The 13,618-nt window shown below is 35.2% G+C and overlaps 1 protein-coding gene across 2 annotated transcripts in view; it reads left to right on the plus strand.

Moving 5' to 3' along the window:
• Positions 1 to 13,618, plus strand: part of SLC25A12 (solute carrier family 25 member 12) — a 106,233-nt gene that overhangs the window by 30,465 nt on the left and 62,150 nt on the right. For both annotated transcript variants that reach the window (XM_016204468.2, XM_016204545.2), the window contains exon 3: positions 8,565 to 8,707. In XM_016204468.2, coding sequence (XP_016059954.1) covers positions 8,565 to 8,707 — 143 coding nt within the window. The remainder of the gene's footprint in view (positions 1 to 8,564; positions 8,708 to 13,618) is intronic.

The raw sequence follows: 13,618 nt of genomic DNA on the forward strand, positions 1-13,618 counted from the left end.
CAGAACCTATTGGTGTTTTAAGCGAGGACTTACGATACTGCTGAAATTTCTGAACCATTGTTCCCTGAAGCCAGTGTGACGGCCATTTTTGGATTTCTAAAATTGTGTAATTGGTTACTGACCGAGTCACTGTTTTTTCTCAGATACTTTTTTTTTTAAAAATATATCTTTATTGATTTCAGAGAGAGGAGAGGAGAGGGAGAGAGAGATAGGAACATCAGTGACGAGAGAGTCATTGATCAAGCCCACAACCCAGGCATGTGCCCTGACCAGGAATCGAACCCCGATCCCCTGGATCCTAGGCTGACTCTCAACCACTGAGCCACGCCCGGCTGGGCAGGTACTATTCTTAATGTTTTATACAAATCATATTTAATCCTCAGAACAAATCTATAAGGTAGGTATCATTAGTATTCCCATTTTATAGATGAAGAAACTGACACCCAGAAAGGAAGGAAACTTGGCTTATGTATTTTAATGCAATTTTTTTTTCATAATATTGTTATAATATATATAGAATCATCTCATTATTGTTCTGCAGCCTTTTTAAAACTTTACTATTGAAAATTTTAAACATATACAAATTTAGAGAAAATAACATAATAAATTACCATATATCCATTACTCGGCTTCACGATCTATCATGGCTGATCTTGCTTCATCTATGTTGCAGCGGCATTGGATTATTTTGAAGCAGTTCCCAAACAACATATAACTGCATCCATAAATACTTCCATATGTATCTGTAAAAGGTGGTGACTGAACAACCAACCAAACAAACAAACCTCAGTGTGATGATCACACCTAAAAATATTCCTCAGTAACATGGATTTCCATTCAGTGTTAAAATTTTCCTGATTGTTTCTTTCTTTTTCTTAAGTTGCTTTATTAAAATTAGGGTCTAAGCCAGGTTCATACATTGTATTTGGTTGATTTGTCTCTCAAATCTCTTAATATTTTCTGCTCTCTACAAGGATAAAGGTCCTTCTTTTCTCAATGGTAAAAATCTTGGTGTTTAATCAAGACTTACCAACATTAAAGCATTCTGTCTCCCTAGGAGTGGTACCTTGATTGTCAAAGACATGATTTGCCCAGACTTATAAATATATATGCTCCTTGTATGTTTCCATGGTTACTTCCACCAAGAGATTGAAATACTTTAAGAACAATGCAAATTAATTAATCAACTTAATCTGCCCTGAGAAGCATTCTAGTTCCAGTTATTGAGTTCTCTGGGTCATTATTTTATTTCCAAGGCTTTTGGCTATCTTAAAGGGAAAACTATTTTGGTAGACCTAGTTTACTATTGTAGCTTCAGTTGGTTTTGGCGATTAACAGAGGTCTTGTACTTCCTTTCTGTGTTAGGAATTGCATTGTTTAGTAGCTGACAGTAGGACTTGCTGTAATGGATGGTAAAAGTACATATATTAAAGCAAAAAGAAAAATAAGCCCATAGTATTTCATGGAAGCAATCTGAGTTAAAAAGGCAGACATCTGAGGAATTTTTTTTCCAAAATCAAGTAGAAGGTCTTGTTTCTAGTGTGTATGAAATATGCAATGGAAAGTTTTAAATAAAATTAGATGTATAAAACTGCCTTTCCTGAAAGCACGAGTGGTTGATTTTGATAAATATCAGATAAATTTTGCATCACTAATTAAAATGTTTTTAAAAAATTAATATGGCCAAATCTGTTGTGGTCTTTGTTCATTATGCAGAGTGCTTTTGTAGCAAAAGGTCGTGCATTCTTGACTAAATTTGGCTTCTGTTAGGAGTAAGAGCAGTAATAGGGAAGAACAGCAAACGGGTTATCTTCATATGCTCAGTTCTTGCCTCGGTACATGTCTTTTTCTTCCATTGTTCATGTAATTCATTTTTCTATATGGGAAATGCTCAGTTTAATATTTGAAATTACTGAACTTTGTGACATTGTCATTTGATTTACTGAAACTGAAAGTATGTTAGGACCTGAAAATGTCATTTCATCTCCGCTGGAACAAAGTCATAGAGGAACAGTTTGTTTTGACTCATATTACAGCCACATGTTGGATAAGCAGAGATGAAGCTGTCTAGACTAGTCAGGACCGGTCTCTTGGTAAACCCAAGAACCGTGGAAGGAAACCTTGGTTTGGAGAAAAATGAAGACTTAGAACAATAACTCCTTCATGTTTGAGCAAAAGCAGAAAAATTCAGTAAAGCAAGGAGGGAAACCGGGGTTCTATGCTTTTCTGTGTTTCTAAGCATTTTAGAATAATTTCAATATGCATAAATGCTTTATAATAACAAGTACTTTGATGTTCAAGATATCATCCCCCCCCCCCCCAAGACAGCTTTCTGTTAAAGAGGCTCAGAGTGTTTTGCTCAAGAAATCTCAATTAGTTAACAGCATATGGGATTAGAACCTGTTTTCTGAGCCTGATTTAGGTGTCCATCATGCCATTGTCTCTGAGCTATTTGAGGACAGGAACAGTGTTTTATTGATCTCTGCATCCCTAGTATCAGGCATAGTGCCTGGCACATAGTTGGCGCTTCATAAATGCTTTGAACTGAATGCAAAATAACCCAAAAGATTTGATTTTAGCAGATTTTTTAGCTTGAAAACGAGTACTTTTAGATACATTACCTTGGTTTTGGTGTACATAAAAAGGAAATCCTTGATCTTGATACACTGTATACTTTTTAATAAGTAACCAGCTTTCTAGTCACAGCAGATCAGAATTTTCCTTTATAATCTCTGAAAAATCTTTTAGACAGAAAACATCAAAGGATCTGTTTTTTAATTTAAACAATTTAAGCAGATAATTTGTATCATTTAGACTATTTGGGTTTTTTACTCAATGTCATTGAATTTTAAGTTAATTGTTTTTCCCCCTTGTTCAATGGAAATTTAGGGTAGTGTGTAAATTCTTTGAAAAGTTTGTTTTATTGTTAACCTGTGATGTAAGTAGCATACATTCTAAAGGTCATTTAGGGTTAAATTTGGTAAATGACAAAGGAGTTACTACTCTCCTATTTCCTTCAGGCAAGTGACACCTTGACATGCTGATCTGTTGGCTTGAGAGGCAAAACATTTCTAGATAACATGATCTTTTCATTTGTAACTAGAGGTAGCTCAGTGTAAGTATGAAACCCTGCCATCTCCTATAGGCAATAATTTGGATTAAATGTGTAAAGATTCTAACCTGTAAGTTCCATTTTATTTTTCAAGTGTCAGAATATGTAGGGTTTTTCAAGCACATGTGAACTATACTCAGTGTAAATTTAAATATTTCTGGAAATGTCAAAGTATATGCACTTTCACATTCAAATACTTGAGTTGGATTTGGATAAAGTTTAATTAAGAAAATAGATCACCTCTGTGTTCTTTCAGATACTGTCAGCCACTTCTTGTCTGTCTTTCATGTGCCCTTGATTTCTTGCCTGAGGGATTTACCAGTGCTTAAGAGACATCTTTGAAATGGAAAATGATTAACTGTAAAGTTATTTGGAGTATGGATATAATTTTTGGTTAATTTAAAGTCATTTTAATTCACCCTCTGAAATAATAGGAACAAAATGAAAATGATATTATGAAACTAGTAAATTGATATATTAAAATTTTAGCATTGGGAGACTGAAAACTTTATGTTGCTTTTTATTGTTTTTAGTATAACACTCAGGTCATTTTGATTAGCAGAAAGAGAAGGTCTCAGTAAGGCCACTTAATGTTTTCTTATTTCTAACCTTATGTGTTACTCTAGGCCATGTTAACTTTTTAAAAATTTGTTTAAAACATTATTACCCAGTCAATTAAAATAAGCATTAAAAGTAATGAAGTTGTTTAAAATAAATGGGTCATTTTTATTTTAAAAGTATTAAAAAATACTTTTGGTTTAAATATATTGCCCATTTTACAGTACCTGCTTTTTTTTGTTAATACCTGAAATGTTTTCACATCTTGACTGTGAGTGGATCCTAGTTTCAGTTATAAACTCCCTCTTCTGTTCTGTCTGTTCAGGCAACAGGCTTACTGACATTGCGAAGTAATTGTCTCTAATGTAATGAGTTAATTAGTTAACTGTCTCCTGCAGAAGTCAAGTAGTGAGTGACTCCTTGTGGATAAGAAGACTTGTTTTTTTCTCTGAGCTATACACTCTATCTTTTAGTCAAAATCAAGTTAAAATAGACTAGGAGAGTTGGGGAAAACACTAGCGAAATACCTCAGGGTAAGTGATTCTCTGGCATCATTTATAACCTCAGATACTGGCAGAGCCTGTTCCAGTACATGTCAACAAAAGCATTTGTTTTCCTGTTGGCTGCTGTTTCCTTGGTAGTTTGTGCTAAAGCTGCACTCTTTCCTGGTAGTTTTAAAGTAGAATATTGTGAAATCCTGGTGATTTAGTAAGTATAGTTCACTTTCAATGTATGTGAGTGCGTGTGTATGTATGTATATGTTCTGAGTGTGTAGTGGTGGTAGTCCTGGCAATCAAACTCAGGAATTAGATATAAGACATCTCTGTGCCCCTGCCCCCAAAAGGACAATTAGATGCCAAATTTTGTTAATACTAACTCAGATATTTTCATATATCCTCTCTTTTGAAAATTTACATCTGCTAATTAAAGAAAGTAACACTCAAATAATTGTGAAGAGAGAACAGAGAACAAAGATCACCATAACCCATCTCTTTTTTTTTTTCTTATTTTGTATTTTGAGTTTAGTTCTTTCTTTAAAAATTTTTTTTCATAAGAGGCATGCCCAGGATTCCTTGTCAAAGGATGTGAGCATTTTTATGGCTCTTTATATATGATGTGTATGTATATTTTGTGTATGTACATATATTGCCAAATCACGTTTTAAAAGGACTGAATTTGAAAAAAGCAAGATATACAGAACAGTGTAAATAATATATTATTCATTGTGTAAAAAAGAGAAATGGATAAGAATATTCATACACATATTTGCATGTATATATACTAGCATGTATATATAATATATATATCTCATGTATATATAATTTACTTGTTCATGTGTAAGACATCTTGGAAGAATATACAGGAATTGACTGCCTCTGTAGTGAGTAAATGAGTGACTGGGGACAGAGGTAGGAGGAAAACGTTTCACTGTATAATATATCCTTTTGTACCTTTTGAATTTTGAATGGTGTGAATGTAACACTATTAAAATCATATAAAATTATATCCATTAGCAATGGGTGAATGTACCCATTGTTCCCCCCCCCCCATTATTTTTTAATTTGCACTTCCCACTGCCTTGGTTCAGCCTCAGCTTCTTTCACCTGGATCTTTGTGCTAGCCACTACTTGGTCTTTCTGCCCCTAATCAGTTTCTTTCTTCTCAAATCTTTCACATTGCTACCTGGGAAAGCAAAGGTCAGATAATCTCTCCTCTCCAAAAATTTTTAGTGGCATCCCATGGCCCACAGAATAAAGCTCAGAGTTATTCAGTTTAGTATTCAGTCTTCCACCATCTGGTCTGAAACTGTCCTTTTAGCTTCACCTTCTATATATCTTTGTATATATACCCTCTCTTTGTTACCATTTCTCTCTCCAACTAACTTCTCTCCCTCCTCCCCAAGAAAGAAAAATTTATTTCTATATTCATTCACATTGATTTTTATATTTTAGTCTGAAATATCCTTTCTCTCCATTTGCAGTTGTAATTGAATTTTCTTTTAAGGCCTATTCTGAATGTTACTTTCTCCTTCCTCCTCCCAACCCCATCCTACCAATCCTTAGAATGAACCACTCCTTTTTGGTTCCCATAGTTTATTTTTCATACTGTGGTTTGACACTCATATTCTAGTTAGTGGTTGACTTGTCAGTCTCTCTCAATTCTACTTTTAGACTTCCTTGTGTTGCTCCCCCTTTTCATTTGCAGTAGTCTCCCTGACATTATGCCTTTCCCCACTCCTGCCAGTCCTAAATTCTGGTGGTTTTGTGATCTTAGTAAACATATCAGATTATGTCATGCATTAAGAAGGAGAGGAAGAAGCAATTGACAGGAATTGGTAGAATCCATTCACTAGTAGTAGCAATATCATGCAGTCTATTTTTTTAATCTTATGTTTACATGCCTATTGTTTTGAAACATCAAAGAATATTTAGTCTTCATTTTTAAAAAAATGTTTTTATTGATTTTAGAGAGAGAGGAAGGGAGAGGGAGAGAGAGAAACATCCATGAGAGAGAAACATCAATCAGTTGCCTCCCGCACGCCCCCTACCAGGGATTGAGCCTGCAACCCCAGGTATGTGCCATGACTGGGAATTGAACCAGTAACCTCTTGGTGCATGGGACAGCACTCAACCAACTGAACCACACCAGCTGGGCTAGTCTTCATTTATAGATATGTGATATATCTTGGGGCGTGGGAGGAGAATGGAATTGCTGAAGATTTACAGTGAGTTAGTGGTAGGGCCAGGATTTAAACCTAGAACCCTTCCAGAAATGACTTTTATAGCATGTAGAGAGAACATGACTTTATTTTGGGGTGATATTTGTCAGGTACTATTAAAAATGTTCACTTTGGGCTGCTTCTTATGTAGGCTGATATAAAATTTGCTGTGATAGCCTCTCTGGTGTGTTTCAGAATACAACAACGGAAACATTTTTTATTTAATGCTGTCCTTGTTGAAAGTTTGGTCAGATTACAAATAAGAGCATTTGAAATGCTTAACCAAAAACTCTGATCCTTCTCATCCCTGTCTTTTTTGTCAGAAGTAACCACTTGTAATTCTTTTAGCTATTTATTTTGGTACTTTTCTTTATATTTCTATAGTGCTATTTCTAGACATTATTAAGTTCCTATTATATTAATTGAGGACTTCCTTATACTACACCTCCCACCCTTCTTTTTCCTCCATTCCCCTCAGTATATTTGTAATCATTAAGTTAATATTTGGTATCTACATTATTACTACTGATGTTTTAGTTAAGTCATGTGTTTTGATATTTCTTATTTCTGTACAACAAAAATACTTTTTCATGATTTACTTTTTCATAAAGTAAAAAATTACCTAACTTTTCACTTAGTAATTTGCATACCTATTGACAGTTCATTATTTTAACAAATATTTACCCTGTGCCTACTATGTGTTAGGCATTATTTTTGGTGCTTGGGATACATCAGTGAACAAACTAGACAAAGATTTTCCTTCCTTTGTGAATTGATAATTCTAATTGGGAGATAGACAGTAAACATAATAAAAAGTACAATATATTGTATGTTAGAAGGTGATAGGTGCCAAGTGGAAAACAGAGCAACATAAGGGGGATTTGAAATACAGATACAGGCATGGGTTGTAAAACTAAATAGGGTGATAAGAGTGGGTCTCATTGAGAAGGTGACATATAAGCAAAGATTTAAATTTCTCCCAATGTTATTTTCCACATTGCCAAACAAATGCCTGGATAACATGACATTTCATTTTCCCTAGTGGCTTTCCTTTTTGGAGCCCTGTCTGCCTTGGCCAGGATTAGTTACTCTTGAGGCCTGCAAGCACAATTGTTGTCCTGGGATTTCCCCTGGCCATTTTCCTGAGTTGGATTATCTGTTTCCTAATTCCCACATGTTCCTCTTAGTTGGTTCATGTTCTCTCTTTGATGGAGCAGATTCTCCTATAGCTTCTTGAGGAAGAGTACATGAAGGGAGAAAAAAGTGTTGAGAATGTGGGTATCTTAAAGTGCTTTCAACCTATCTTTACAATTGATTGAAAATTTGTCTCAATTTAGAATTCTAGGTTGGAATTATTTCTCTCAGAATTTTCAAGGCCTTACTGCATTGTCTTCAAGCTTCCAGTGTTTCTGTTGAGGGGAGCATGATGCCCATGATTCATAATTTTTCATATGTGACCTGTTTATTTTCCTCTGAAAACTTTTAAGATTTTCTTTTAATTCCAATGTTCTGTAATTTTATGATGATGGGCCAAGTCCTGGTGTGGTGGTCTTTTGTTTTGTTTTTGTTTTTTAATTTAATGTACTTGACACTTAGTGGGCCCTTGTATTTTTCAATTCTGGGAAATTTTCTGGTATTACTACTTTGATAGTTGAGTGAAGTAGCTAAATTTATCAGTTGCAACTTCATTTTTCTAGATCAGTGATTTTTAACTGGTATGCCATAAGAATTTTTAAAACATGCAATACCTGACTATTTACTCAAGGGCTCTGACCTCTTTCTCCTTAGATTGTCAAAAAAAAAAAAAAAAAAAAGCAGCCAACACAACAATAGCCGATTGGTGTTAATGAATCAAAATTATACCTATCTTTTTTTGTCAGATTGGCAAAAAAATATATTTTTTGGTGTGCAGCAGAATTTTAGCAATTAGTTTATGTGTGCCATGAGATGAAAAAGGTTGAAAATCACTGTTATAGCATATCAGTACTTTACCAAGGTTCTTAAATCATGCTCTTGGTGTTTGTTTTTTCACTATCCAGAGATAAATTTTGCATTTATTATCTATATTTTGATTTTGATACTGGCCTTTAATTTATATTTTCACAAAACATTTCTTTGGGTATAAAATGATATTGAATAATTTTAATTTTTAAGTATACATTATTTATTTTTTAGTATGCTAGTACTGAGGTCGATGGAGAACATTACATGACCCCGGAAGACTTTGTCCAGCGCTATCTTGGACTGTATAATGATCCAAATAGCAATCCGAAGATTGTCCAGCTCTTGGCAGGAGTAGCTGATCAAACCAAGGATGGGTAAGATCTTTATGCATTTTTTTGAAAACTAATTTTCTGCATCATCTAATTAAAAAATGGAAAAACCACAAGTTTATGACAATCTGGAATTTTAATATTAATAAATCATATTGTTTTTAGATGATCATAAAAACTGTTATTTAGTGCCGTTATCAAGGATACTAGCATTTCTTTTTCTTTTGAAAAAACTTACATGTTGAAAGTCATATTTTATATATAATCTGAGCAGAATGGTTTTCAGATAACTAAGTGTATTCCTTTCATTCATTCATTCATTTGTTCATTCAATAAATATTGAATACCTACTATCTACTATGTTTTGGGCACTGTTCTAAGTGCTAGAATTACATCAGTGAATAAGCTATGCAAAAATGAACAAAATTTAAAAGTCAATTATAACATGTTAGGAGGTTATAAGTGCTATAAAGAAAAACCAGGGAAGCCCGGCTGGGTGTGGCTGAGCTGGGCTGAGCCGTTGAGCATCGACCTAGGGTCCAGGAGATCATGGTTCGATTCCTGGTCAGGGCACATGCCTGGGTTGGGGGCTTGATCCCCAGTGGGGGGCATGCAGGAGGCAGCCGATCAATGATGACTCTCATCATTGGTGTTTCTCTCTCTCTCCCTCTCCCTCCCTCTCTCTGAAACCAATAAAAACATATTTAAAAAAAAAAAGAAAGAAAGAAAAATCAGGGAAGAATTTAAAGTAGTATTTATTCATTTCTGTCTACTCATTTATTTGACAAACATTTATTGAACAACCACCATTTTCTCAACAGTGTTGGGCCTTAGAAATACAAACATAAATAAAATGGGGTTCCTGGTCTTAAGAAGAAGCTCATGGTCTAGTGAGATAGAGAATAGGTAAACAACAAGAAAAGCAATACTTTGGGGATAAAGTGCTACAGTAGAAGTATATAAAAGGTACAAAGGACACCCAAGAAAGCACAGTTAAGTCTGTTTGGGGTGGTCAGGATGGCATCACAGAAGAAATGATGCTTGGGTGAAATCTGGCAAGATGAAAGGAGCTTGCTGGTGATTGGGCAATTAGAATGGAGAGTTCCAGGAAAAGGAGCAGCAGTGACTTGAAGCACCAAGGGGCACATGTATGTTTATGTGTGTGTGTGTGTGTATTTTGGGGAGTGAGAGTGGGGAGGTTGTGTTACAAATACTTTGGTGTGGTTGAGGTGTTGCTTTGTCACTGTCAGAGTTGTGCTTGGTTTTGTGTGCTAGACTTTGACTGTATACTATAGGCTCGTGACTCTCAGTCATGGAGATATTTTTAGCCTGGCAGTATATTGTGCAGCCACAGAAATAGCAAGGTGCATCTTACTAGAGTTTCAGTTTACTCAATTCACAGGAAAAAAGCACATCATTTTAATATTAAAATCACATATGACTGCATTATGGAGCAAATGGAATATTTGTATGAATTATAAAGAAAATTTGCCTTGCTTTGTGAATTCCAAGCTACATCCCCAGGCCTCCAAGGACCCAGGTTTCTTTTTCTCTCATACCTGTAGAGGTGCTTGTGTGAAAAACTGAAAAACTAGGCGATAAGGGATCTTTAAACATTATTTCCATCACCACAAATGGTAAGATTTTAGAAAAATGGTAGGTTGGAGTAGGATAAGACTTGAACGCAGTGAAGTCTGTTTAGGAGACTGTTGTAATAGTTCAAGTAGAAATATTGGTATCTATTTTCTTTGAGTCCAGGGTTAATATTGTATTCATTTGTATTTTCCTGTAAAATCTAGCACAGTGCATGAAATTTACTATGCATATTTTATATCTTGGAAAGATTTTATATAATTTATCGATGGCAGATATTGGGGAACTTGTATATATTTTGTGTCTAGTCTCTAAAAAAGTAAAATCAGCTGGTAAGTTACTGTGGGCCATTTAGTCATGGGGCCTGTCATAGTGCTTAAACAGTAAGACATATGTAAATTAATTATATTTAAGCAGAATTCCGTCTTCAAAATTAAAAGGTAGCACATACATTTAGTTCTTTTAAAATGATCGGAGTATTTATTATTAGTAATTTGGTCTGAGACCCATTTTCAGAGTATCGATATCTTCTCAGATGGTTTCTTTTGTGACCATCTAGTCCATCTCAGTGTCTTTTATGAAGTGTATCTTTTATGAAGCTTCATTCATGTGGTTCTCCCAGAGTCAGTTGAGTTGTTAAAAGTGTGATCAGGTGGAATCAAGGGTGTAAATTGCCAGAGTAGAATAGATCAAAAATGGGTTTTGGCCAGTAGAGAATCTAGTGATGTTGAATAGTGTTTACTTAAAAAAAACCCACATCGATTGCCTCCTGTAAACCCTAATCAAACCTGCAACCTTTTGGTGTATGGGATGATGTTCCAATCAATTGAGTCACCCAACCAGGGCTATATTTTATTTTTTAACTAATTAAATTTATTGGGATGACATTTGTTATTAAGATTGTATAGGTTTCAAGTATACATTTCCATGATAGTGATCTGTATATTGCATTGTGTGCTCACCACCCAAAGTTGAATTATCTTCTGTCACCATATATCTGGCCTCCTTTACCCATTACTACCCCCCACCCCCTTTTCCTATGGTAACCATCATACTGTTGTCTGTGTCTATGAGTTTCAGTTTTATATTCCACATGAGTGAAATCATATGGTACTTAGCTTTTTCGACTGACTTATTTCACTTAGCATAATATTCTCAAGGTCCACCCACGTTGTTATGAATGGCAGTAATGTATTTCATCTTTTCTTGTGGCTGAGTAGTATTCCACTGTACCACAGTGTTTTTTACCTATCATCTATCAAAGAACACTTAGGTTGTTTCTATGTCTTGGACACTGTGAATAATGCTGCAGAGAACATAGGGGTGCATATATCTTTGCAAACAAATGTTTCCCAAATCTTCAGGTAGATAGCCAGGATGGGGATTGCTGGGTCATATGGTAACTCTATTCTTAATTTTTTGAGGTGCCTCCCTACTGTTTTCCATAGTGACTGTACCAGTTAACATTTCCACCAACAGTGAATGATGTTTCTTGTTATTACTTTTCTTGTTGATAATAGCCATTTTAATAGGTGTGAGGTAGTATCTCATTGTAGTTTGTTTTTTCTTAAGCCCTCACACAAGGATTTTTTTTTCTCATTGCTTTTCAGAGAGAGTGAAAGGGGGAGAGAGAGAGAGAGAGAGAGAGAGAGGAAACATCATGTGAGAGAGACATATTGACTGGTTGTCTCGCTCTAGCGCCCCTCAGGGATCGAGCCTGCAACCGAGATACTTGCCCTTGGCCGGAATCCAGCCCAGGACCCTTCGGTCCATGATCTGACACTCTAACCACTGAGCCAAACCAGCTAGGGCATCTCATAGTAGTTTTGATTTATATTTCCCTAATTGCTAGTGAAGCTGAGCATCTTCTCATTTCTCTGTTTGTCATTTGTATGTATGTTTTCTTGGGAGAAGTGTATATTTAGGTCCTCTGCACAGTTTTTAATTGGGTTGTTTCTTTGCTTGGTGTTGAGTTGTATGAGCTCTTTTTATATTTTGGATATTAACCCCTGGTTGGAGCTCTTGTTTGCAAATATCTTCTGCCATTCGGTTGGTTGCCTTTTTGTTTTGTTGGCAGTTTCTTTCGCTGTGCAGAAGCTTTTTAGTTTGATATAGTCCCATTCATTTAATTCTACCTTTACTTCCCTTCCCTTTGGGATCAGATTCATAAAATCTTCTCTAAGACCAAGGTAATAAGCTTAGTACTTGTGTTTTCGTCTATGTAAATTACTGTTTCAGATCTCATATTTAGGTCTTTGATTCATTTTGAGTTAATTTTTGTACATGGGGACAAATTGTAGTCTAGTTTTATTCTTCTGCATGTGGCTTTCCAATTTTCCCAGCACCATCTGTTGAAGAGGCTTTCTTTCCTTCATTGAATGTTTTTGGCTCCTTTGTCAAAAATTATTTGCCCATATACATGTGGTTTTATTTCTGAGCTCTTAATACTGTTCCATTGGTCTGTCTTTTTTTTCTGCTAATACCATGCTGTTTTGATTATTGTTGCTCTTTAGTATAATTCGAAGTCGGGTAGTGTGATACCTCTAGCTTCATTCTTTTTCTGAGGATTGCTTTGGCTATTCAGAATCTTTTGTGGTTCCATACAAATCTAATGATTTTTTTGGTCTATTTCTTTAAAAAATATCATTGGGATTTAAAAAATATATGTATATCTTTATTGATTTCAGACGGAGGAAGGGAGAGGGAGAGACAGTTGAAACATCAATGATGAGAGAGTGGTCATTAATCAACTGCCTCCTGCACACCTCTGACTTGGGATCAAGCCTGCAACTCCGGCTTGTGCCCTGACTGGGAATGGAACCTTAATCTCCTGGATCTTAGGTCGACGCTCAACCTCTGAGCCACACCTGGGCAGGCTGTCATTGGGATTTTGATGGGGATTGCATTAAATCTGTTTATTGCTTTCGGTAATAGGGACATTTTAACTATGTTGATTTTTCCAATCCATGAACATGGAATATCTTTCCATTTCAGTGTGTGCTTTTCAGTCTCTTTTAATAATGCTTTGTAGTTTAACAGAATATATGTTCTTCACATCCTTTGTTAAGTTTATTCCTAGGTATTTTACTCTTTTTGTTGCAATTGTAAAATAAATTACTTTTTCATTTCTTTTTCTGAAATTTTATTGTTAGTGTATAGGATTGCAGTGGATTTTGTACATTGACTTTATATTCTGGAACTTTACTATATTTGTTTATTGTTTCTAATAATGTTTTGGTGGAGTCTGTAGGGTTTTCTATATGAAAAATCATGTCACCTGCAAAAAGTGACACTTTTACTTCTTCATTCCCGATTTGGATACTTTTTATTTCTTTCTTTTGCCTCATTGCTCTGTCTAGGACT

The sequence above is a fragment of the Miniopterus natalensis genome, chromosome 8 (assembly GCF_054644295.1).
Source record: "Miniopterus natalensis isolate mMinNat1 chromosome 8, mMinNat1.hap1, whole genome shotgun sequence".
Taxonomy (NCBI): Eukaryota; Metazoa; Chordata; class Mammalia; order Chiroptera; family Miniopteridae; genus Miniopterus; species Miniopterus natalensis.